Consider the following 26832-nt stretch of genomic DNA (forward strand, 5'->3'; position numbering starts at 1 on the left):
AATTAATAAAGCTTTCCTCTCCTCTACCTATGGATGATTGGATGTAACTTTCACATTGTTGTGAACCACATTAAATCTTTGTGTTATTTATTTAAGATCTTAATTGTCTTTCTTGCTTCCGATATAATGTATACTATCCTTTTGTTGTACTTGAACTTTACGTTCATAATTTTTTGTATTACAAACCAAAAGTTTTTTTTAAAAAAATGACTAAATATTGATTTACTTTAATTTTAAATAAATTATGTACACAAAGATTCAATTTGTGCTTTAAATCTTTCATACCCCATATCTAATCAACCAAAAATACAAACCTAAGAATATTACAAAGACAATAATTCACATAAATAAGAAGTTTACAACGAACTACATATGGTAGTAAATACATTAGAATAAAATCTATATACTAAATTAAGTTATTCTGATTATTGATATTATCCTCAAATCTCAATACATACTACATACTACATAGGCACAAAAGGCAAAAGATTGAACTGTCAAAGATTAGTAGACAATGGCATACAGTAAAACAAAAGATTAGTAGAGCAAAAATAAGATTAAAAGGAATTAAGTAGAAGACTTGATATCTAACTTCTTAACCACATGAACTTTAATCACCACATACTTCTTCTTTGCACCCTTTAGCTCGAAAACACAGAAATCGCCTACTTCCAAACCGATTTGGCGCGCAAAGATGATCCACCTTCGACTAAACATGCACTTTCTGCCATTTCTAACACAATCAACTTCCCATTGCGTTCCATCAGATGCCTCGAGCATGATCTGTTTCCTTTGCATTGCCTCACATTCGATGTGCACTCGACCAAAGCCCATGGGAATGTTCTGTTTGAGTAAGAAAGTTTGAGTTTCTAACGATCGTATCAAGTACATTACGCATGCTCATACATAAAGATTGTTGTGGGTCGGGCCGGACAGGCCCAGGACCCGACCCTGCACGAAAAAAGCCCGGCCAGGGCACGAAACACGCACGGCCCGGCACGAGCACGAACTCGTGGCCGGCCTGGACTGCATGTTTTTGGAAAAAGCACCAAAAGACACAACATGACTCGACCGACACGACAAAACACGCTAAATGTAGTAAAAAAGACTTAGACACGACGGCCCAGCCCGACAACCCCATGGGCATGGCCTTGTTATGAATTTTTGGCCCGAGCCAATGTAGAGTGGGCTTGGTACGGGTTGGCCCATTAGGCCCGTGGACGCGACCCGAAGCCCGGACCGACCGGGCCCACGGTCGTCTTTAGTACTCGTACATAACAACAATTAAAATCAGTGAAAAGCTCACCAAGTACGCTCCACCTTTCAAATTATACACCTTCATAGCAGCAACAAAAAATGGATTTTTCGGCAAAGTTATTCCAGCAGAAGTAACAACATTGATTAACCCCTCGTACTTCTTCAACCATAGAGGATACCCTGCAAAAATTCGACTAAATCAAGTAAATCTAACCCCGTGTTAATTAATGTTAAGAGGCGCTAAATGTAGCAAAAACCAGCTACTCAGTATTTAATCACCAAGTAGAGTGCAATAGTGCATTCTCTTGTATTTTCATGTATTTTCACACACAAATAGACAAAATAAGTTTTTTCAGAAAAAGATAAGTCGAATAGAACGAAGCCTTAAATGTAGCCAAAAACCTGTTACTACTTACTACGAAGTTGATTAGCAAATTCACTTACCAAGTCGAGTGCATTCTCTTGTATTATCCATCTCTTCTTCATCACCAACACATTCCTCATCTTCACTACTTGGTTGTATGACTTCTACATAACCTGTTTTCGAGCTAATTGAAGGTGTATGCAAGATTTCGGGTTTCTTACTGTCATTTTTGAATCCGTGCACAAAATATGACCTAACATCAGTAACAAAGGAAGGTCTTTCAGGCGAGGAAATTCCAGCAGCAGTACTCACAACGTTCGTTATCCCATTATACTTCCCCGTCTGGTAAGCATTTTGACACCCTGCAAATAGACAGAGTTTAGTGCCACAATTCATTATGCAGAACTAAAGGTGAAAAAAAAAATTAAAAAAAAAAAAACGGGTCGGGTCGGGCTTTCACACAAAAACTTATGCCCAAACCCCATAAAACTTAGTACGGGCTTTTCGGGTTTTGGTGTGAAATTGTGTTTTTGAGGCTGCCCAAATCCGCACTTTTCCGGGTCGGGCTTTTCGGGTTTTGGTCTAAAATTGTGTATTTGAGGCTGCCCAAATCCGCACTTTTTCAGGTCGGGCCGCTGCTGTAACACAAAAACTTATGCCCAAATCCTTAAACACAGTACGGGCTTAATAGGGCTTCTGGGTCGGGCTCGGGTTTTGGTCTAAAATTGTGTATTTGAGGCTGCCCAAACCCGTGCTTTTTTGGGCCGGGCTTTAACACAAAAACTTATGCCCAACCCCCATAAACTTAGTACGGGCTTAATGGCTTTTCGGGTTTTGGTCTAAAATTGTGTGTTTGAGCTGCCCAAACCCGCAATATTTCAGTCGGGCCAGCGGGCCGGCCTGGCTATAGTTGATCAGGTCTAGCAGAAACCTGTTACATTCACTATTCAGTGACTTTTCTACTTTACCAAATAGATTGCCTTCTTTCACATCATTTGTCTCCTCATCATCACTATCCAGTTGTATTACTTCTGCATCAGAATTTCTCAGATTTACTGCTGATGAAGGCAAGATTTCAGTACTGTTCTTATCATCATCATCATCACCATCATCAAAATCATCATCAAAATCATCATCATCATCATCATCATCAAGTTCTTGAGGAAAAGGTTCATGTCTCTGATAAGATATCTCGCAGGCAGTTGGATCGAAGATATGAACACTGAAATTTGAATTCCCTTCATATTTGAACAGAATTAAGAATCCATAGTTTATGGAGAAATACTCCACAAATTCTTGCCAACCATTTTGAAACCACAGCTTGTTACCCTCTTTGACTATTGCAACCTTTTGAGCTTCACCACTCGGAACTTTGAGGATAGAGGTTGTGGAGAGTTCTTTGCGAAATTTCCTTACAAACTTCTCCGGAATTCTCTGTGAAAACACCGAAAAAATGAGTGCAAAAGAGATTTTAGGAAGGCCTGTTTGTTTTGGCCAACTAAAACATGGAGTTGCACACTTGCAAACTATGCATCCTTATATAAACATAATTGACAAATGTACAAAACAAAATTACAAACAAGATAAATATACTAAATTGATTGCTTAAGAAACAAATACTAAAGGAAAACAAGATTTCTTTCCCCATTTGATCAAGGAGCCAAAAGGTAACCAAATACAAAGGAAATCAAGTATTACATGATCAACAACAACAAAGGTCATGTACGGAAATATTCTAAAGTAACGTTTGGTTGACTGTAGGAAGTAAAAGTTCTTAGGAATAAGATTTTCCCCATGTATTCACATTTGGTTGAATATGGGACATAGATAAGCAACTTCCTCCATTTTGTGGGAAGTGGAAGTTACTAGGAATTCTAACTTCCTACATTTTTGCAAACCAAACAACACACAACCTTTAACTTCTTAGGAAGTTAAATTTCCCGTGGTATTTCATGTCACTTCCTACATTTTTGCAAACCAAACAACACACAACCTTTAACTTCTTAGGAAGTTAAATTTCCCGTGGTATTTCATGTCAACCAAACAACAGCTAAGTGTGTGTTTTGTACTCAATGTCGAACCTTCACTATATAGCCCCCTGCAGAAAATTTTGTAGTGTAATTTTAGTTCCGACCCCTAAAATTTGAGCATAATTGCTTATATCCCATACTATATGGCTTAACTTTTCTACTAGCCCATACCTAAACGGTTCAAGATCCGCCACATTCTCAACAATTCCACAAAACCAAGAAAAGCAACAAAATGAAAATTAACAACTTAGTTCACAATAATCACAAGTTCACAACCAACAATTCCACAAAAATTCCACAAAACCAAGAAAGTGCAAATTAACAACTTCACAATAATCACAATCAGTTGTCAAAAGGGCTAAATTAAAATCTCAAATAAACTACGATCAAAGCTTTAAAACCCTAGAATTACTCTTACAAATCAATTTTACAACACCTAGAATCAAAAGCAGAGGTTTTTATCAGTTATCACATACTAGTAAACACATATACTCCGTATAATAGATAATACTGATCATAATTATTAGTATAATTTGAATTAATAATGTCACAACTAACAAGTAGCAAAATGGATATTTTATTAATGGAACTTATTTTACCTGCAAAAAAAACAAGTAGCAAAACACTACTCCGTAAATTCTAACCTCTAACCACTAACCACATTAGAATCTATTCTAATTAAATCTAATCTAATCAAATAAATTGAGCATTATTTATCAAAAATTTCATGATTAGCCATATGACAAACATTGATACACGCAATTAAAAGAACTAATCTTGCAGAATTAAGTGATTGCTAGAATTAAAAAAAGAAAAATTAAAAAAATCTTACCAATTTGATAGACTGTGAAATAGGAGAGAGAAACAACTTGAAGAAGCAGTAGAAAGGTTTTCTCTCTCTAAAATTAGCATGAAGTTGTTTTTGTTGTTGTTTGATGGGGTAATTGAGGTTCATAGTTTACCGTTTTCTTCCAAGCAACATGAAGTTCATCAAACGCTGTGCTTTTCAATCCATATTTTTTTTCAAAAGTTTAATATGATTAGACGTTACGGAGTACTCATTTTATTGAGCTGATTGGTCGGCTGATACTCCGGAAATTTCATCTTGTCCCCGGAATTTGGCATACTTCCATCCCATTTTAATCTTTACCTTTCCTAGTACAGTGCGTCTCATGTGTGACCAGTCACAGCATCAACTTAATGGTGTGACGCGCGCAACTAATATGGAGAACGTTATAGATGAGTGTTGACTTCTATGCTGGTGTTACTTATACATTGTATTCGCCGTTACTTTTTTTGTTTTACTGCAGTTTCTTGAATTTCATGTTAGAGGTTGCTTATATAGACGAGTGTTACTTGATACTCTATGTTGGTGTTACTTATACATTGTATTCGTCGTTATTTTTCTTATTTGATTGCAGTTTCATGTAAGAGGTTCCTTGTATAGACTAGTGTTACTTGACTTTCTATGATGATGTTACTTGTACGTTGTATTCGCTGTTATTTTCTTGAATTTCATGTTCGAGGTTCCTTTTATAGACTGGTGTTACTTGACCTTTTATGCTGACGTTACTTTTAGTTATTGCATTTTCTTCATTTTCATGTCATAGGTTTCTTGTATAAACTGGTGTTACTTGAATTTGTATGCTGATGTTACTTATACCATGTATTCGCGGTTACTTTTTTTGTTTTATTGCGTTTTCTTCAATTTCATGTTAGAGTTTCTGTGTATATACTGATGTTACTTTATTTTCTATGTTGATGTTACTTTATTTTCTATACTCATGTTACTTTATTTTCTATGTCGATGTTACTTTGTTTTATGCCTTTAAACGCGTTGGGTTTATTTATAAGTGTGAACATGTCACACCATCAAGTTGATGGTGTGGCTGGTCTCATATAAGACTTGAGGTTCGTAGTATATACGTGATCTTATAATTTACGGCAACTTTTGCGTAAGACAGTCTTATCGGAAAACAATTTTGATGGTTTAACTAATTAATTTCATTTCTTAATTAATTAATTTTAATGTTTAATTAATTAGTTTCATTGTTTAACTAATTATTTTCAGTGCTTAGCTATTTTTTTTTTTTTTTTTGACGGGGCTTGGCACGAGATTCACAGGGCTTGGCACGTGCCCGACCAACTCTAATCACATTAGAAAACTAACATAAACCTACGATGAGAATATCATTTCAGAAATTTGGCAAGAGCATGACGTGTCAGCCGCACGTTGGCATGATTATTTATTAAGCGATTAACAAAAATCTTTAAATTAGTAAAAGGAGTCCGCTAACACGACACGATACGATCCAATACGACAACGGGGCAAGGAGAGGCACGAGCCCGACATGACACGACTTTTCCTTGGCCCATTATGGGCACTAGCTACCCACATGAATCTATCATTTTCTTTATGAAAACTATGGATCATTTCATAATCCATAAAAGAATGAAATTTGTAAGTTAATTAATTGTATTAAAACGAAATAAATGGGAAAATTACCAGCTTATTTGATTGTGAAGAAGGAGAAAGGATCAATTTATAGAAAAAAGTAGGATGACTCTCCACATTTCCGACCCTTCTTTTACCCTTTTCTCCAATTCGTCTGGCCTTCATAGTTCCCCCTCAATGAGTAATATAGTGACACAAATGGATTAATTACGATAAATATGAACTTGTTTAAATTATGAGTAAAATTTTACTTGAACTTACTTATGGTTGTAAATTTGAATTTTGATTGATTAACAATTTTGTCACTGATTTAATTTGTTCATGGTTGTAACCTTGTAAGACTTGTAACGTACGTTAAATTAATTTTGATTAATTTAATTGGGGCAATTTTTTGTACTCCCTCCGTTCCAAAATGTTTGTTACGTATTCCTTTTAGGTTGTTTCAAAATGTTTGTTACATTGGGGAATCTTTCCTTTTATAAACTTATTATAATATTATTTTTTGTGCCAACTTTTAATTTTAATTGGTCCAATTTTTTCAATTCATTAAATTTCTTTACAATTTCCCAAGTATGTTAAGTTAGCAATCTTTGTGCTTTTCCATTATTGGTTCATTTTGATAAATAAAACAATTTTATTGGTTGTTGTAATTATTAGTGGATTGGGGTTTTACTTGGTTTATTTTTTTTAATAAAAAACCAAAAGAATCTTTATTATACGTTAATAAACGTGCAAAAGTCCAAACGTAACAAACATTTTGGAACGGAGGGAGTAATTGCTAATTAGTGATTGAATTTGTCTTTGACTTTGTTTATCAGTTTGGTTTTTAACAATTTATATCATTAAATGAACATGGGTAGTTTAGGCAAATCATATTCTAGGCACCAAACTGCTTACTACGAGTAGTTCTTTTAATTTGATACACCTCTTTTTTTCTTTTTCTTTTTTCAAGTGTTACAGTTTGACTTTGTGCTATTTACATGTTACGGGCTAACTTTAATTAGATTTATTTTACTATATATTAAAACTTTTAAAGTAAATGTTATTGTAGGTTGTTGGATTAATTAATGTGCATTTTCAGAATATTCCTACCAATAAGGTTTTAGCCCAGTGATGTATCCGGCCAACGTAATGCTCTTTTTATTTTACGGTACACATCATGCATGTAATAAGAAAACTCAACCCTTAGACCAACAAATAGAGCTGTAAAAAATCGACCCGATCCGAAAACCGACCCGAACCCGACACGAAAATACTGGGTCCTGAACAAGATTTTGTGACCCGTAACCCGATTTTATCCGAACTCGAGCAACCCGAAAAGGAATGGGTCAAAACCCGACCGAACCCGTTTTGGACCCGACCGATTGAAAATCATTATATTTATAGTAATAAATGAGATTATGAGAAAAATTTAAGCATAATAGACACGTTGTTTTTACTATTGTTGTGTGTAATATGATTTTAATTTGAATTATACGCCATTTTATGGTTGAATTTGACTAAATATAAACTTTCTTAGGAAAATTTGTTAATTTGTCCCAATATTTTGTATTTTTATAACCTAAATTAATGAAAATATTAATGCGCGTTTTAAAATCTCTCAACCCGTTGGGTCAACCCGAACCCGAAAGTTCTGGGTCTTGAACAAGCATTTGCAAACCCGAATCCGAAAGTGACCGATCCGATTTAACCCGAACCCGAAAGTAAATTTTTACAACCCGAACCGACCGACCCGTTTGACAGGTCTACCAACAAATATTACACCATCATATTAGTCATTAGTAAGTACCTAATAGAAGTACAAATAGATTAAAAGGAAGAAGAAGGCTCGATTAATGACTTCTTAACCACATGAACTTTAATCACATTATAATTATTCTTCTTCACACCCGTTACCTCGAAGACACATATATCTCCAACTTCCAAACCAATTTGGTACGCAAAGTCGATCCACCCTTGACGAAAACTAAACTTTATACGGTCTCTAGCACAATAAACTTCCCATTGTGTTCCATCATATGCCTCAAGCATAACCTGTTTCTTTTCCATTACTTCACATTTGATGTGCGATCGACCAAAGTGTAAAGGAATGTTCTGTTCCGAAAAACAACAAATCGGTTTTCATATCATCTTTTTTCAGTGTGAATGAGTCAAAAAAACAATATAAATTACAAACAAAAGGTCTTGCATACACAAGGTGTATCATAAATTTATTGTACACCATCATAACTTTTATCCAGTTTTTTTTTTTATAACTTTTACCTTTTTTTAAAAACTTTTAATATGTTTTGATTAATTTTTATTAATATATGAAAAATTGATGGATAAACATTTTAGAGGGTTAAATGACTAATTTTATACATTATAGTAATTTTGAAGAAATTGTTTAAAGAGATAACTTTTACATATATAAGTGTAAGTTTTAATTGTTTTGAGTTAATTTTTACTCCGGTGCAAAATAAATATCGTACACCACTCATAAATAAGAATTTGTGAATTACAAATGGGGGTGGGGGAATTTGAACCTGACACCTATTATACACATGTCATCTTACCAAGTACATTACATAACAACAATTGAAATCAGTGGAAAACTCACCAAGTAACCTTCCAGATTATATAGCTTCACAGACGCAACAAAGAAAGGTTTTTTGGGCAATGAAATTCCAGCAGCAGTTAAACTGTTGATTAGGCCCTTGCACTTCTTTAACCATTGAGGATACCCTGTAAAAATCGACTAAATAAGGTAAATAGAACCCGGTTTTAAGAAGCGCTAAAATGTATCAAAAATCAGTGGCGAATTCAGAAAGTGTATGGTCACTACTTAAATATTAATAAATAAATAAACTGAAATTAAGTATTTTTAAACAAATAAATGAAAAAATTAACTAAAAGTAGTACTTTGTTTGGTTGACCCCACTTAACCCCCCAAGTATTTGTATCTAAATATGGTTGTTGGTCGGGCCATCTTGGGGCCCAACCTGGCCCGATAAGAAAAAGTCCGGCCCAACCCGGCCCGACAAGGAAAAGTCCGGCCCAACGCGGGCACGAAAAACACACTACACGACACAGGCAAGAAGTCGTGGGTCCAGTCTAGGGCCTGGGCTGCATTTTTTTGGAAAAAAATACGACAAAAGACATTAAATTTAGGGGTTTTTCTGTGGTTTTTGAGTGGGACCGGCCCCAGGCTCACAGCCCTGAAGCCTGACCCACAACCATCTTTACTAGGGGTGAAAGTTCGGTTTTCGGTTTGGATAAAGGCCCAAAGCGAATCCAAACCGAACTAATTCGGTTTTCATTTTTTGACACCAAATCCAAACAAAATAACCTTTTAATCCAATCCAAACCAAACCGAATTTTTAATTTTCAGTCAAATCCAAACTATAAAACCAAATTTTCATGGGCTTTTCATTTGGGCCTGTTTTTGGCCTATATTATACCTGTTTTTAGCCAATTTTTGGACCCTTATTATACTTTTTAGCCAAGTTCGATTTATTCGATTTTAGGCTTTTCAGTCCAATCCAAACCATAAAACCAAATTTTTAAAAAAAATCTCAGTCCAAACCGAACCGAATAGAAAAAAACCGAACCAAAATTCTTCTTCGGTTCGGTTCGGTTTTCGGTTTTTTTCTTACCAAACTTTCACCCCTAATCTTTACATGTATCTGCCGTTGGCCCCACTACATCTAAATTAACAAATCTACTTACCAAGTATATTGCATTCTCTAGCATTATCCATCTCTTCTTCACCATCACCATCACCATCACCATCACCAACACAATCCTCGTCTTCACTACTTAGTTGCATCACTTCACCATAACCCGTTTTCGAGCTACTTGAAGGCGTAATCAGCATTTCGGGTTTCTTACACGGGTATGATATCTCAAAACCAGTTAAGTCAAATATATTAACTTTGAAGTTGGAATTGCCTTTATATTCGAACAAAAGAAAGTAACCAAAACTTATGGAGAAATACTCCACAAAATCCTTCCAACCATTACTAAAAGATAGCTCATTGTCCTCTTTGATAAACTTCACTTTCCAAGTTTCACCATTGGAAACGGTTAAGATGGATTGACTACAGAGTTCATTGCGGTGTGCCTTTGTGAATTTCTTCGGAATTCTCTGTCAAAAACATGAATGCTTTGATGAATTAGTATTTCTAAATTAGAAATATGAAATGGGCCTTGTAGCCCAATAAGAAAGAATATAGTTGGGTCCACTTATAAGTCCAGTGGAGGTTCCACTAAAGCGCTGTTTATGTTTAATGTATTTTAGATAGGTTAAATATATTAAAAAGCGTTTATAGCAAAGTATGCGTGTCACGTGACACCCTGTTTTAGCACTATAATTATGCCACGTCACATATTTAGCAAGTATCATTACAAAAAAAACGTGTTAATACAAATATTTGAATTTGTGGCCAACAAGTATATAAATTATAAGTCTTACCAACTTAGCTAAATATTTGTTGTGCTTTATTACTCTACATAAATATCTATACTAATATATTAAAATGCGTTTTGAAGAACGTATACGTGTCACGTAGACCTCTCCTTATTACGCCACGTCACCACTAATTAGCATCATGACATTTCATTACAACCAAAAAACATCTAATAAGGATCGAACACAAGACCTTTATGTTAAAAGTTACACTTCTTACCATCTTAACCAACTACAACTTATGTAATATCTTTCTATATAAGCAAATATATTATTTTTACAATAAACAATACATTGAATTAAAAGTGAATGCAAAAAAGGGAATGACTATTTAATTTATTAATGTACAGTTATTACTTTGAAGAAAAGGATCCGACTTTGTTTAGATTTTTGGATGTGGGGTTTTAGATCTGGGAGGTTGTTGATCGGCCACTAATCTTAAGTTACCACCGTAATTTGATGATGACACCATCTCTACATGCACATAATTAAAAAAAAAGACCCGAATAAAAGTCAAAACCCCGGGCAACGCCCGGGCTACACACTAGTACTTAACTTAAAAGATGAGTGATTAATTTTACTAATCTTCACGATGCTATAATTATACAAGACACTTTAAAGTTTGTTAAAGAAATAACTTACCAGCTATACGTAATTTTTTGGTTTTTGATTTTTTTTTTCCATTTGCGACACATAAAAACAATTTTCTTTTACGCAAGTTTTTTGTCAAAAAATAGTCAAACATACATATATTATTCAAAGTAGCAACCCGATGCATCGCTCGGGCAATACACTAGTTTATAACTAAAATAAATTTTTGATAAGTTTAATAAATGCAGAGGTATAGAACCACTCTAAGGCTCTGTTTTGTTCCACGTATTTTGATTTATTTCAGATAAAATAAATTCAGTTAAGTTTTAAAAAAATAAGTTTTGTTTTTTATACATTTTCACAAACAAATAGTTTTTTTTTCAAGTTCACAAAGTAAGTCGAATAGAACGAAACTTAAAACCAATTGACAATAACGGGAGTAACTCCTCAAACTTATAAATTGATATTTTCTCTCATCTTTCTCTAATGTGGATAAGTCATATGTGGCCATGTGGGTGGGTTTTAACATACTTTTCGTAAACTTATTAATTGTTATTTTCTCTCATCTTTCTCTAATGTGGACAACTCACATGTGCTCCACATAACATGTTGATTTATTTTTTTATTTTTTTTTAATCTTAAACTTACAATAGCTTCCGGGAATACTTAATCTGTAGAACAGAAATACTCCCTCCGTCCCTTAATACTTGCACCGCTTTCCTTTTCGGGTCGTCCCTTAATACTTGCACCGCTTCTACAAAAGAAAATATATACCAATATTATATTATTTCTCACACTTACTTACTAACCCCACCAACACCCATATTCCCTACAAAAAATCATTAAAAATTCACATCCCACCTCACCACTCTCCACCTCTTACACATTTCCCACTAACTATATTAAAAAACACACCACTATCAACTAACACCCATTAAATTAATAAGTCAATTCAAATGTCTTAAACTTAGCACCGGTCAAACCGGTGCGAGTATTAAGGGACGGAGGGAGTACAATAAATTTCTATGCTCCACTTAACATGTTGATTTAGATTATTTTTTTGTTTTTTTTTTTTTTGAGACATTTCAAAACTGATCAACATTTATCTCCTGTAACCGTTATTTACAGGAAAAGGAATTGACATTTATCAAAAATGTCATTTGACATTATCCTTAAATATTGATTAAAATTAACATAGATTAACGTTAATTATCCAATCCACACACTAATAAAGCACTAAAGCCCCAAGTCAAAGCCCAAATAGTAGGCCCAACTCAGCTTAGATATATAAAGCCATCAAAAACAGAAAGCAGGAACACAATAAATTGTTGTCAAGAAAAAAAGGAACACAATATACCCAACCCTTTCACTTTAATTTTAATCAAAGAAAATGAGCAAATCATGAAATTAAACAAATAGAAAGCATGAAATTCATAAATTACCTTGCCAAGTTCAATAATTCATCCTTTTTTCTAGGAAATTCCGTAACAAAAAATTTGATGAACAAAAAAAACTACGAATTAAGATTCAGTAATGGTAAAAAAAAAACTTGTAAAAGAAAAGAATGGGAAAAATTACCAGTTTCTTAGATTGTTGACAAGGTGAAACCATCAATTTATAGAAGATTGTAGGGCTTTTTTTACTGCTTTCTTCAATTCTTCTGGGTTTCATTGCTCGATTTGCCTCCATGAAAGATCTAGTGAGAGAAACTATAAATGCAAAAAATAAAAATGAAAAGAAGTTTAAGTTTGAATTAAATAGGAAGGTGCCATAATTGTGTAGTTTTTTAATACACCATAAAAAAAATGTGTAGTTTTTTGAGGAAATAAGTAGGAGTGTGACTGATATAGATGGAATTGAGTGAAAAAGAATGACTACTAACTAAAGTGATTTAGTTACTAGTAGGGTTTTAGAAAAGGGTTTCACCGATTGAGACTTTAACATTGAATCTTATCAACTTGCCTAGAAAATATGAACTGATTTTGACACATCTACTATGATGTACTCCCTCCGTCTCTTAATACTCGCACCGCTTTCCTTTTTTGACCGTCCTTTAATACTTGCACCGCTTCTATAAATGGAAATCTTTACCAATATTATATTATTTCTCACACTTACCTATTACCCCACCTACACCCTACTCCCTACAAAAAATCATTTAAAAATCATCATCCCCCACTCACCACTTCCAACCCTTACACATTTCCCACTAACTATATTAAAAAAATACCCCACTATCAACTACTCCCTCCGAATCTAAATGTTATTCCCGTTTCCTTTTTTAGTGTCCCAAAATAATCTTCTCATTTCTTTTATTTCCTTTTTAATCCCTTCCTTGTAATTTTAACTTTGTAATTCTATTGGTTTATCAATAAAAAACTTTGTAGTCTCATTGGTTGGCTTAAGTTTGGGTGGATTAATGAGTTGACATTTTTATTCCTTAAATTCTATTGGTTCAAGTATTTTGTTTTCTTGTGAAAATGGAATAAAAAAGCAACAATTCCTCATAAAACTACATTAATAATAGTTAATCTTATAATGTTTCTTTTTCCTTAATAACCGCGCAAAATGATAAACGGGAATAACATTTAGGTTCGGATGGAGTAACACCCATTAAATTAATAAGTCAATTCAAATGTCTTAAACTCCGCACCGGTCAAACCGGTGCGAGTATTAAGGGACGGAGGGAGTACTTTGTATTAGACCTGAATAACTATAGACCGGTATGTTGGCCCGACTCGACCCGACCCGACCTGGCCAGAAAAAAAGTGTGGGTTTAGACGTTAGATTGTAGAGTGGCAGGTGGCACCGTGACAGAGAGTGACCGGTACAGAATTGATTGGTGTAGATATGTGCATGACATGCAAATACTTCATCCGTTTAGAAATAGTTGCATCACTTTGATTTTCACGTTTGTCGACGCATAAATTTGACTGTTAATATTTCTAAGTATCTATTAAAGTAAGTTCATTCACTTTTAAGTTTATCTGAACTTAACTAGACTTTTTTAAACTTATTTTATTTGAAATAAGTCAAAGTAGGTCGAACATGATAGAGCCTAAGTCATCATTCATCAAGAGTTTATTAATACTTCGGGCGTGTTCGACGGTAACATGCATTTAACATCGCGAATAACGTTTCGACTAATTTAAAGTACTTATAAAAATTTATAAGTGTTTAATAACGTAGCAGCTTAAGTTAGTATTAAAGGATTTGTGTACTTGTAATTTCTAAAGGTCTAGATTTTCTCACCCATGATCAAGTGGTTGACACAACACATACAAATGTACAAGAGGCATATTATTACATATAGCCCAAACTTTTTAATTAGATGAATTCTTGTCCTTTCATTTAAAAAAACAAAAAGATAAATTAAAAAGGAGATTATTCATGACTATGTTATCCTTCCATGTACCTTGCCATCCTACCCTTCATTCCTCTCCATTATCTCAACAATCAAATCAATCAAGAAAGATCACCATTACTTCTTCTTCTTCTTCATTATCAACAAGTAGTAAAAGTAGAAGATTGTTGCTATCAACTTGTATCATAATTTCAACCGTTTCTCCAACTACTTTTTTCTCATTTTCTTCTGCTTCCTTATCCTTAACTCCTAATGCTTCAACTGATGCAATCCGTAAATTCTACGACCTCCCGGATTCCGGTGGTGTTAAGGCCTTAGACCTCCGCGTTGGGTCCGGTTCAACCCCTGTCGATGGCGACCAGGTTCGACTCAGGCTCTGTTCTGTTAAACTTATATTTATCGAACTTATCTCGATATTTTAATTTATTGAAAATTTATTTGTAACTACATAATACTTTTTGAAAATTTATTTGTTGCTACATAATAATGTAATTGGTTATATTTGATAAGGGGTTCATTTATAAGTGGCATATTATTTTGGGACGACATATCAAAAAGTAGTTTTGGCCGCGTATAGGTAAAAATGGTTATGGTTTGGGTCAGGCTTCATGTCGAGTCCAAGTGTCTTGGATCTGAATGGGCCCGACCAGCGGCAAGTCGATTTTTTTTTTGTATCGGGTTGGAAATTTTAAAAAGGATGGCTCATGCATGTCCCAACTCCCAAGTCCACGTGCCCTCAAAGCTAGCTAATTTCACTCAATTTAATGTGTTTTATCGTGTCGTTTCTTGTCATGCTTTTATCAAAAACAATGCGGTCGGAGCCCAGCTCACAACCCCGACTTTATGCTCGTGTCGAGCCGCGTTTTTTCTATGCTTGCGTTGGGCCGTGTTGTGCATCAGCCCGGCCCGGCCCAGAGCTATCTTTATCTATTCGCGATTTTCATATTCTCCCTCTTATTTTATGTTATGGCATGTGACTTAACTATTGAACTTAATTTGGTATGGGGATTAAAATAAGAAGGTAGCAATACATTATTATGGAAGATTAGCAGCAAAGCAAGGGTGGCGTTTCGATTCAACATATGATCACAAAGATTCAACTGGTGAACCAATTCCTTTCATCTTCACTCTTGGCTCCAACAAAGTACGTACGTAATTTTGCTTTATATAATCTATTTCAAAATTATGTCAATTAAGTACGTTTAAAATATAAATTAAGAAATTTAAATGGGTAGCTAATTATGTTACTATATATTTAATTTACTAGGTAATTTCAGGGATTGAAGCAGCAGTTAAATCAATGAAAGTTGGTGGCATTAGAAGAGTAGTCATTCCACCATCTCAAGGATATCAGAACACAACTCAAGAACCTTTACCACCTAATGTATGTCATAATAATCTAATTTTAATTCAATTTCTAGTTCTTTTTAACTATTTATTCTTGGATCAAAAAATAAAATAATCAATTCTAGTTGTTATATATGTCAAAATACATACCCGTGATTACGAACATTTAACTATGTACGCGCATTATTGGATTATTGAGGATTAATATCGAGGGGATATCATCTCAAAATAGTCTCGAATGTTATTTAATTTTTTAATACTACGTATATAATAGTACATTTGGACTAGCTAGGATTCTACGAAGGACCTATATATGTACAAGCACTACAAAATTTAAACTTGGGACTATTTTGAGAAGAATCCTTCGATCCAAAATTGTGGTTTCTTTCTTGTATAGGGACGTGAACTACTCAATGCTCGACTCAGAAAAATCTCGGTCAAAGTTCGGCTCGAGCAGGCTCAATTAACGAGCCAAGTCTGAGCTATCCATGGCTCAATTCAAAAGCTCGTGAACACGCTCGATTTCTTTTTTAATACTTTAAATTTTATAATGTAAACTTTTTTTGATAAATGAATTTTAATGAAATTTTTGTTCAAACATAAAAAACATAGAAATTTTGATTACATATTTCCTAATTGGTATTTGATGATTGAGTATCGACCGAGCCTATCGAGCTTTGACCCAAACCGAGCTCGAGTTCATGGGCAATTTCCCAGGCTCGACGAGCTTCGAGTAAAGCCGAACATTAGCTCTATCTTGGCTCCGGCTCGGCTCATTAACAACCCTAGCTAATCAGTACTCGTAAGTAGTTTTAAAAGATCAGGCCAGTAATTAATGTGACACTTGTGAAATTACAAGCAAGTATTGATGATTTAATTTTGTTTGTGACTATACAATGCAGTTCTTTGACAGACAACGATTGTTCACTACAATCTTCAACCCTACACGTCTTGCCAATGGAGAAGGTTCGACATTAGGAACTGTTATATTCGATGTTGAACTTGTTAATGTCAAGCATTAGATTAGATACAGAGATTTGAATTTCATGTATATTAAATCTTGTAATTATTGCTAGTAAATTTTTCATACTCCAATTTTGTATATATAGTGAGATGCAATCTAATCGCTTGCCTCAACTAGCCGTCCGGGGACTAGAAAAAGATTTGAAATAGTACTACTATAACATACTTTTGGTGATTTGAATCTACTGTTATTCTAATCGTCTCATTGTATAAATTTATAATATCAATTTATGCAATAGTATACTCGTTCAATGTTGCACGATAGATCACTCATGGTTTCAACGAAATGAATAAGCTCATACACACTTTTCACACTTCCCCGTTGAGACAAGAGTTGTCAAAACAGGTCATCAGGTCGGATTCAGATCGGTCATTCTAGGTCTCGGTTCATCCGTTCATGAGTAGGTTGGGTCGTGTCGGGTCACTTTGTCACTTAGGTGCATGTTGCGTTTGGTCGGGTTGGTTTTCGATCGGAGATTTTTTTTCCCATTTCGGGTACAAGTCGGGTTCAGGTCGAGTTATTTTACGGTCGGGTACAATTTCTGATTTAGGTCTTATATAGTCGAGTTTGAATCGGGTTTTAGCAGTTAATCTCGGGTTTTGGTCAAGTTCGAATCGGATAATTTTTGGGTCGGTTAAAATTCAGGTCGGGTTGACTCTCGGTCACGGGTTAAGATCGAGTCCAATAACTATCAAGTAAGTGAAGCTTTTAACCTATAATTATTATTTTATTATCTTGTAAAAATTGAGTATTAATTTAATTCAAATTTGAGATGTATTTAGACCAAGTCATCGTGCGTTCTTGTTAAGTCATACGTATTATGTAAAGTTAATATTGATTACGAGTCAATACATATATAAAGTTAATACATATGTTGCATCAGGTTCGCATCCGTGTCGGATCAGGTTAATTCGGTTATCGATCATTTTCAGGTCGGATGCCGGGTTCGAGTTTGGGTAATACGGTACCAGGTCAAAATCGGTTATCGAGTCGGTAATAGATTTTCAGATATTGGACATCCATTTTCAGCCCAGGCTAGTACAATGATAAACCACAAACCCAGGCCCGTAAAGTACTTGTAACGTTCTGTAAATGAAAAAGAATAATAATAAGACCAAACAAAAAATCCCGAAAAAAATAGAGAAAAATAATCCAAAAAAACTGGATGAAGTTGATTTGCTGGTGTAGTAGTTGCAGAGAAAAACATCCGAGTACACTTTGCTCTCTATCCTGTCTTCAATTCGAAGCTAATTATTCTAATTTACCTTTAATTTCGGTATGTATGATTCAAGCATTATTGTTAATTTACATGATGATAAAATTTCAATTTATTCTGATTGTATTTGTTATGCGTATTGATCTTTGTTGTTGTTGTTGAATTTGGAATTTTGATAAATTTTCCCGCCTATTCTAGATTGATTTCATGAATTTCAGTATGTTCTGGGTTTGAATTTGGAATCATTTTGTGAAATTTGTGCTTAATTTTACAAGTTTTGATCTTGTAGAAGAAAGGTGAAATAACTTGAAAGCAATTGAATTTGTTTAGGGTTTTTGTTAAAATGGCATTTTTTTTGGAACAATTCATGTATGCTTCTACTTGCTAACTGCTAAGTTCATAATATGTTCTCATATGCTAAATGTTTTTGTGCAATTGCTATTTCAGATGGAGGTTGGGAATTGAGAATTTAGAAAATGGGTGATGGTGGAATGGAGGATTACAAGAATCGTGTCGATGTTGTGTTGACACAAGCCAGTAGGGTGAGTTTTCTGAAATTGGAGATAGATTATTTGCTTAATCATGACTCAAAATAACATTAATATTTGTATTATGAATTGCTAGTTTATAGGCCGAAAAGTCGAAAACCCTTATGCAAGTCGAAACGAGATTGCACACCAACCGCTTTGATCTTTTATTGCTAAAGTAAAATTGTAAAGTTTTTATCACTGTGAACAATAATGCATCTAAATATAACATGGCAATTCTACACTAGAGCCCTGTTTTGTTCACCTTATTTTCACTTGTTTTAGGAAAAATAAGTAAAAATAAGTTCACGGAAAATAAGGGATACCGAAATACATTTATAACTAAAATAAGGTCATATCAGATAAGTGAAAATCAGGTTAACATAACGCATCCTCGGTCGAATGACTTTTGTGTGCTTAACATTATAAATCCTTTTGGTATAAGGTAAATAAACTAAGTCGAAGTATGTTCGATTTTTCGAGTGGGATTTGAGAAAAGAAATGTCCCATATGAATATCTAGAGTATTATGTGCACCAACAAACCATTAGTTTTCTTAGAGATGTGATGAGTGATAAGGATTACCACTGTAGAAAAACACATCTTTTATGTAAAGATGCCTAACTTTGATATCTGTACAGGGTTATCTTACTTATCTATGTAAAGTCATACATAATTTCATATACCCTTTCCTAGTTCCCTTCAAGTTATTCTTTTATACCTTACGATCCACGAGGTAAAGCTAGAAGAGGTTCTTTTTTTTTTCTTTTGTGGTTGCACGGTAAAGATTGTATACGTCTAATCCCTATCCAGTCTCAGCCACTCAGGTGAGAAGTCTGAGAACCTTGTGAATGAATAATTCCTTAAAAAAATTACTGGATTTCATTTTTTTGGCTTTGAAATCACTTGACGGAGGCATTAGAAGAATATTTATGACAGTATGGCACTCATTCCTAGCTCAAGTTGCCTGAATCGTGACTTGACTAATCAGCTGAAAGTGACGTTTAAGTTTTGTATAATAACTGTAAAAGAACATTTGCTTCTTTTTTTGAGTGTTTCATAAATGATTTCTTAGGTAAAAGGGCAGCTGTAGATTTATCCAATGAGGTTCAGGCTGTTATATGTACGAGTATCTCTCACGAATGACTTTATTTATGTATAATGCAGATAGAGGAAAAAGTTCACGAGATTGAGCAGTTCTATTTAAACAGCAGTAAAAAGCAAGCAAACAACCCGAAAGGTGGCTCAGCTTCTAAGGACAAAGATAAGGATAAAGACAGACATGGTGCTCAAATCAATAAGCAGCAGCAAGATGCAACAAGCAGGGAAACAGCTGCCTCAAAGAGAATGCAGGAGCTGATACGTCAGTTTGGAAAATTATTACATCAGGTTTTTTTTTCATACTCTCATATCTGGTTTGTAGAGTCAGCTTCAGTCATGCAATGTCAAAGATGTGCATTTGGTATGGGAAAGAAGGATGAAATGGTTCTGTTTTTTGAAGAATGTAAGATGTTTCCTTCACCCAATTGGTTGTGTGTGCGGAACAAAATAAAGCATTGAATATTGGAGGGAAACTCTTCTTTGGGTTATGCATTTGAGTTCTTCGTTTTGAACATGGTTAATAATTGGAGCAAAGTGTTGCGGTTGGTGCAGCACTTTTTTTTTTTTTTTTGAATTATGTGTATTCATAGACTGGCTTGTGATAACGTTGTCATTCCTGGCATGATGGTTTACGCCATTTACCTTTCCGGGGGGGAATTTGAAATCTGACCTGTTCTTTCCTTCCCTTATGATCCCTGATACCGTTAAAGGCCTTTAATTTTATAGACGGCAGATGAAAGATGATCCCTCCACATTGATAATGCAGACTAAAAGAGTGTCCTGTCCGAGGTTGAGGTTGAGGTTTTAGTTATCTCTATTGTCTTATGTTAAATTTAGTTGAAACCAATAAGTTGTTGATTTTTCTGTTTCGGTAAGATTTCAGGGCTTCTGCCACCTGCAATAATATCTGCTATATAATTTGAAGCTTGCCCCCTTTCCCTATAATATAGAAAAAAGTTCTGTACACAGTTATCAAACAAATTGCTCTAGCTTTCTGCATCATTTGTTACACTTGATTTCATCTTGCTTAAGTAACTCAGGTACATTAATTCTTTCCTCGTCAAGTCAGATTCTTTTGTAGTTATTCCTCAGTTCTAGTTACCCATCTGCATGTATGTTCTATTGTATTCTAATGTGGCTGATACCTAATAGTTATGATGTGCCTTTTTTTAACTGTAAATTCCATTTTATTTCCTTCAAAACACCGTATTCCTGTATAGATCTCACTGTTACATTACATCTCAAATATCTACTTCCGGTTGGTTTACAGATTGACTGTGATGCTTTTGAGCAGAAGCTCGTCAGTTGAAAATTTCATAGAATGTCTTAGGAACACAAATTGCTAATAGACTAATACTTGTTTCAATGGCTTTAAATGTGTTTAATAGTTATATTATATTGTTCTGTATTCTATTTTTCTTTTGATGTTTGTGTTATTCAATATTTATTAATGTCGCCTATTTTTCTGCCTGTACAACCTCCTTTTCCCATTAAATGTTTTCTGTGCATTGTACACGCGTAAAGATGGCTGTGGCTCGGGGTTGTGTCCATGTCAGGCCCACTCTCCGTCATGCCGGGCCGGGCTGAAAAGTTCAAAACAGGGTCCATGCCCATGGCTGTCGGGCCTATGGGTAATTTTTGCAAAATTTAGCGTGCCTTATCGTACTTTTTCCCCAAAATGCGGCCCAAGCGCGGCCCACGGCCCACGACTTTGTGCTCGTGCTGGGCCGTGCTTTTTCGTGCCACGGCCATCTTTATACACGCGGGACCTCCTCAAATGCTACCAATGCCAGAAGCAATGCTTTGGGCGTGGTGGTTGTCCTTGTTGTTATGTTCTTGATATATGGCTGCCATGGGCCCATGGCATCGTGATTTTAATTGTCCTCGTTGTTATGTTTTAGATCACTCAACACAAGTGGGCATGGCCCTTTATGGAGCCTGTAGATGTTAAAGGCCTTGGTTTGCATGATTACTATGAGGTAAAATCTTTTCTTTCGAATTTTTTCCTCCTTTATTGATGCTTTCCATTGAATTTCATGAAAACACTGCCTTTTTGCTATGAATTAACATAGCTTTGACATCATAAGTGACAGATTATAAGGAAGAAGATGATGATGATTTGATTAACAAAGTGAAATAACAGAAAAATGTAAAGATATTCAAGCATTCGAGAGGCTTGATTCTCTCCCAATGAACTCTTAAAAGCTCAACCAATTCACTCAACAATATTCAGCATAACAATCCCTTCCTAATGTTCACTTATTTATAGTAACACTCCTCTTCTAACTCATTTATTTTTCTCCTTAAGATACTACTAATTGCACTACCTAATATGCCCCTCCCCATTTGCCAGTTTATAGCACTTTTCCATCCGATGTTTAATCTTTTTAGACTTGACCATCAATTTGTTACAATGAAAGAATATTGTTGTTAGATTTATCTTCAAAATTCTTTGTAGAAAGTGATTGTCAAAGTTCCATCTTGGAGAGCACAAAATATCAAACAAAAGCTTTTATGTAAGACCGTCTAACGGTTAGACCACTTTTTTAGTCCTAACTAAACTAGTGTAAAACATAACTATAAATAATAAAATCATAACTAATTGAATAACAAAATAGTTAAGGTATAAAGACAAATAGTTAAATTTATGAGTCGAATAGTTATTATTTTCGAACAAACTTATTAATAACTAAAACTCATAAAATTTTAACTAATTGATCTCATTGCTTAACTAATCAATTTTATTGTTTAACTAATTAGTTCAGTGCTTAATTAATTGGCTCGGTTACATAACTAATTGGTTTCGTTGCTTAACTAATTGAATTTCAAACTTAACTAATTGGTTTCAGCGGCTAACTAATGAGTTAAAATACATGCATAAAAGTGGTCTAACCGTTAGACCGTCTTTCCTAAAAGTTTGTAAATATCAAATAGGAATTTATTTATTTTTTATCAATGTACAGTGTTTCTTATTCCCAAAAGTACGGGGCTCCTAGTTTTCTTCGAGTTTTACTACCATATAACTGGAGAAGTGATTGTCAAAGTTCCATCTCTGAAAGCACAAAATGTCAAATAGGAAGTTTAATTATTTTTTTTATTAATGTACAGTGTTACTTTTAAAGTTATTTGGTCGCTAGAATTTTCTACCTCAAACTTCTCTGTTTTTACCAGATTATTGAAAAACCTATGGATTTCAGTACGATAAAGAAACAAATGGAAGCTAAGGACGATAGTGGATATAAACATGTACGAGAGATATGTGCAGATGTGAGATTGGTTTTCAAGAACGCAATGAAATATAACGATGAAAAGAATGATTTCCATGTCATGGCAAGAACCTTGTTGGACAAGTTTGAAGAGAAATGGCTACAATTTTTGCCTAAAGTTGCTGAAGAGGTAAAATTCCAGTGTTCACAAGACCGTTCTTTGGGTGTGCTAAGTTGTTAGCTGTTTTCATGTATCAGTTGTATCAAATTTTATCGTTCTTTTCACATTTTTGAAAAAGCAGGTTTCTGTTGCAGGAAAAAAGGCGAGAAGAAGAGGAGGCTAATGTACAGCTTAGTATGCAACTAGCTCAAGAATCTACTTACGCCAAATTGGCTAGGGATATAAGCCATGAGGTTTGTTCCTCATTTCAGAGTGATTGGACTTTGTTTCTATGAAACTTCTTGAATATTTTCAGCAAAATACTTGCAAAATACTCCAAATGTAATGCCTAGAATACTTGCAAAATGGACAAACTATAGACATTCCACATAAGAAGCCTGAATTCTAGTCCTGACCTAAGCAAGTCGCACGTAAGGCAAATAACCCGATAATATCCACCAAAGAGTTGGTGGCATTATTGCATAGGATCTGAATGTGGTTTCAGATGCCAAAAATGCAAATGGGACATGATATCAAGGTTATAGATATTACATGTATCCCAAATAGTTTGTCTAATTTGAAATTTTCGGCCCAGGATATAACCCGAAATCTTTCTTCAAACAGCCATTTAGAATGTTTGCTAGCCATGTCCAATGTTTTTGGTTACTTTCAACTCCGTAATTGTTTCCGAACTGAAATCGGGTGTTTATCTTCCCGTCTGCCCCTCCCCATGCTCCCACTTGTCAAATGATTACGGCCTTATTCTTATGAGTTTTTTTTGGATGAACTTAACTGAACTGAATTGAATGGAGTTGAACTGAACGGAACTGAAATTAAGTCCAACAGAACAGGGCCTACATCAGTGTTGCCAATTTTCCATGAAACATCTTACCCACCTCTCCCCTTAAAAAAAACAACTTACCCGCCTCTAAATTTTAACGGGTTGGGGGAGGGGAGGAAGGCAAGGGAGGTAAAGTAGGATGCTTCATAGTATATTAAAGCATTATTGTCAATTGAGTTTCCGCAAACTGGACTTTTATGTGTAGGAGATTTTCATAATATTGTAGCTGTGGTTACTTGTTTTATACTTTGTATGTGGAATTGAGAGGTATATGGTTAACATAAGCATATAACCACCATGGCCGTTATGAAAAAAAATTAAGTACCATTGTAGTGATAGTTATTGGTAAATAGCGGATTCAGCCATTCAGGGGGTCAATTAGTGAGGAGTGAGACAGATTTTTCCATTTATATTCTCTGACTGATTACTGATATGAAAATTAAAGCATCAAGGTAAATTTGTTAGTCTAGTCTATACCCGGGTCCCGGGTCTAAATTTACAAGTACAACATACACTTAGATATGAGCTTCAATGTAACTTTGCAGTAGATATGTTGATAGCTTGCAAAATTGCAATCACATGTTGAACGCCACTCATAATTCATAAATGTGTATGAAGCTTTGACATAACAAGTGGTTTGCAACATGTCTAATGTGAAAGCCTTCTAGAGAACTTTTCCAAGTTCCAACAACTATAGCTAAACAAATTTACAATCAATGTTTTGATAGTTACATGAGTACATGACTACTCAACCTCGAAACACAATATTTACTTCCCTTATGTCTGTAATTTGTTTAGCTTATTGTCAAGTAGGGATGTGGCGCAAATATCTTTCTCATAGAAAGCTTATAAGGGGGAATGGCTCGTATATCTTAACCATGTTTATGCATTTGTTTTTATCCAACAATACGTTCAATTTTATGGTTTAACATATCTAGATTGTGCATAACCCTTTTATTCCCTCTTATTATTTTCAGCTTTTCGAGGCAGACATGCACCTCGAAGAACTTAGGGAACAGCTGGTTCAAAGGTGCAGGTAACTGATGATTGTCCTTCTGTGTAAAGAACTACAGATTGTAGTTGCTATACCATTATTGTTGTATTACTTTTAGACCAAGCAAAAATTGTACCAGGATTACATGACTTGATTCTAAACCGAACTGAACCTGATCAAACTTAAAAGTTATTGTAGCTAATGTGCACTTGATCTGAAATACCCTGACCAGAATCAACCAGTAGCCAAACTACATTACTCACCACCCAAACTAGCTGATTATTACTCGAATCCAATCCGACTAAGGCTCTGTTCTCTTCACCTTATTTCACTTATTTCAGGTCTAACAAGACAAGATAAAATAAGGGTCAGATAAGATAATATAAAGGTCAATAAGTTCAAATGCCACCTTTTTATAACTTTTAAGGGGTGATAAGATAAGATAATATAAGATAACATAAGTTTATGGCCAATAAGATAAGATAAGGGGTAATAAATCAGATAAGCTCAGGGCCAATAAGATAAGATAAGACAAGGGAAATTCAGGTAAAGAGAACGGTACCTAACTTGTTTGCAACCTCTAATTATTGTGGTTCGTGTTTTTATTTGGTTCCTTGGATAAACGTTGGTCTATGTGCTCCATTTTTTAAACTGAATTGTATCTTCAAATTTCAGGAAAATGTCGACTGAAGAGAAAAGGCAGCTTGGCATAGCCCTCACAAGGCTATCCACCGATGACCTCAGTAAAGCTTTACAGATTGTTGCCCGGAGTAATCCCGGATTCGTTGCAAATGCTGAGGAAGTAGATCTTGATATAGACGCTCAGGTAGTCTTCTCCTTATCTAGTTTGGTCAGACTTCATCTTACCTACCCCTCTGATACCATGTGAATATTAATAATGATAATACGGGTGCATTAGACTCGTATATAATAATATAGTACAGTAGTACAATTACGAATATACCCTTAGCATCCCTCTATTAGTTTCCACTGACGTGGCTTTCCTTTGCAGAGTGAATCCACATTATGGAGGCTAAAATTCTTTGTAAAAGACGCCCTGCAAGCTCAAGGCAAGCCTGCAGCAGATATGGGGGGCAACAACAATAAGGACAAAAACGAAAACAATAACAACAATAATGTCAATAATAATAAACGAAAGAGGGAGATCTGCGATGCACTCGCCAAGACTACGAAGAAGAAGAGTAAAAAATAAGCCTCTTGATTGTTTTAACTGTATAAGATATGTAAATGTAGTACTAGCTTGAAGAAATGATCAGAACTTTTTTAAAAGATAATTTTCCAGTTTGGTTTTGTATAATTGATGTTTTGATGTAGGATTTGGTCTGTTGTTAGAGCAGGGAATAATTAGGAGCCAGAACCTTACAAAGGTCAACCCGCCTCGGGTTAGCTGATAAGATTTGTAACTATAATTCCGTTGTTCTAGTGTTTGGATTTTTTTTTTTCAGGTGTAAATATGTACATGTAATAACACTTGACATGTACTGTAATAAAATGTTTCAAGTCTTGATGGGAGAAGTTTTACAATATTATTAAGGACATCAAAGCTTTTTTACAGCATTTTGATTTTTGGTATATCATTCATGTTTATCGGGAAGCTAATCATGCAGAAGACTGGATTGCAAACGTTGGTCATTTAGTTCATAATTTGTAATAATATGTATGTTGATTCTTGTAATAGCGTGCAATTAGTGTTGAATGTAAACAATGATTACATGAGCGTTCCCCTCGTAAGGAGGGTCTCCTAATTTTTATTTTTTACCTTATTAAAAAAAATAGGGGCGTTTTCTAGTTGCAATAAGCCATATTTTCCAGACTAGTTATAAATTTATAATATTAGGACGTGAGTATAAATGTACAACAAGCTATAGGTTCGAATACTCTTCCCCGT

General features: G+C 34.7%; 3 protein-coding genes across 4 annotated transcripts; 2 read left to right on the forward strand and 1 right to left on the reverse strand.

Moving 5' to 3' along the window:
* Nucleotides 1-400: 400 nt before the first annotated feature.
* Nucleotides 401-13069, reverse strand: LOC110775865 (B3 domain-containing transcription factor VRN1). Its single transcript, XM_056828722.1, has 7 exons — nt 12723-13069; nt 9815-10232; nt 8706-8830; nt 2590-3055; nt 1702-1983; nt 1307-1437; nt 401-843 (listed from the first exon to the last, which is right to left on the reverse strand). Exons 1-7 carry the CDS (start codon nt 12831-12833, stop codon nt 568-570), a joined length of 1809 nt encoding a protein of 602 aa, XP_056684700.1. The 5' UTR covers nt 12834-13069; the 3' UTR covers nt 401-567.
* Nucleotides 13070-14447: 1378 nt separating this feature from the next.
* Nucleotides 14448-17043, forward strand: LOC110777206 (peptidyl-prolyl cis-trans isomerase FKBP17-1, chloroplastic). 2 transcript variants are annotated; one of them, XM_056829160.1, is made up of 4 exons: nt 14448-14870; nt 15530-15656; nt 15786-15892; nt 16758-17043. In XM_056829160.1, exons 1-4 carry the CDS (start codon nt 14535-14537, stop codon nt 16875-16877), a joined length of 690 nt encoding a protein of 229 aa, XP_056685138.1. In that variant the 5' UTR covers nt 14448-14534; the 3' UTR covers nt 16878-17043. The 2 variants fall into 2 exon arrangements, with proteins under 2 accessions (XP_056685138.1, XP_021837511.2); XM_021981819.2 differs by having other exon boundaries at nt 14457-14870; nt 15530-15652; nt 15776-15892.
* Nucleotides 17044-17993: 950 nt separating this feature from the next.
* LOC110777220 (transcription factor GTE1) lies at nt 17994-26459 on the forward strand. Its single transcript, XM_056828780.1, has 9 exons — nt 17994-18155; nt 18543-18637; nt 19789-20010; nt 21624-21701; nt 22894-23118; nt 23244-23342; nt 24907-24965; nt 25599-25749; nt 25936-26459. The coding sequence occupies exons 2-9, from the start codon at nt 18572-18574 to the stop codon at nt 26134-26136; spliced, it is 1101 nt and encodes a 366-aa protein (XP_056684758.1). The 5' UTR covers nt 17994-18155; nt 18543-18571; the 3' UTR covers nt 26137-26459.
* Nucleotides 26460-26832: the final 373 nt, after the last annotated feature.

Source organism: Spinacia oleracea, chromosome 5 (genome assembly GCF_020520425.1).
Source record: "Spinacia oleracea cultivar Varoflay chromosome 5, BTI_SOV_V1, whole genome shotgun sequence".
In the NCBI taxonomy this organism is placed as follows: domain Eukaryota; kingdom Viridiplantae; phylum Streptophyta; class Magnoliopsida; order Caryophyllales; family Amaranthaceae; genus Spinacia; species Spinacia oleracea.

Bases quoted from the DNA above. Each gene is read 5' to 3' on its own strand.
- LOC110775865 (XM_056828722.1), bottom strand. From the start codon at position 12,833: ATGGAGGCAAATCGAGCAATGAAACCCAGAAGAATTGAAGAAAGCAGT. The intron at 1,438-1,701 runs GTAAGTGAATTT...GAATTTTTGCAG, and splicing joins AAGAGAATGCACTCGACTTG to GGTATCCTCTATGGTTGAAG. The intron at 844-1,306 runs GTGAGCTTTTCA...TTACTCAAACAG, and splicing joins TGAAAGGTGGAGCGTACTTG to AACATTCCCATGGGCTTTGG.
- LOC110777206 (XM_021981819.2), top strand. From the start codon at position 14,535: ATGACTATGTTATCCTTCCATGTACCTTGCCATCCTACCCTTCATTCC. The intron at 15,653-15,775 runs GTACGTACGTAA...TTAATTTACTAG, and splicing joins TCACTCTTGGCTCCAACAAA to GTAATTTCAGGGATTGAAGC. The intron at 15,893-16,757 runs GTATGTCATAAT...TATACAATGCAG, and splicing joins AAGAACCTTTACCACCTAAT to TTCTTTGACAGACAACGATT.
- LOC110777220 (XM_056828780.1), top strand. From the start codon at position 18,572: ATGGGTGATGGTGGAATGGAGGATTACAAGAATCGTGTCGATGTTGTG. The intron at 23,343-24,906 runs GTTTGTTCCTCA...TATTATTTTCAG, and splicing joins CTAGGGATATAAGCCATGAG to CTTTTCGAGGCAGACATGCA. The intron at 24,966-25,598 runs GTAACTGATGAT...TTCAAATTTCAG, and splicing joins CAGCTGGTTCAAAGGTGCAG to GAAAATGTCGACTGAAGAGA.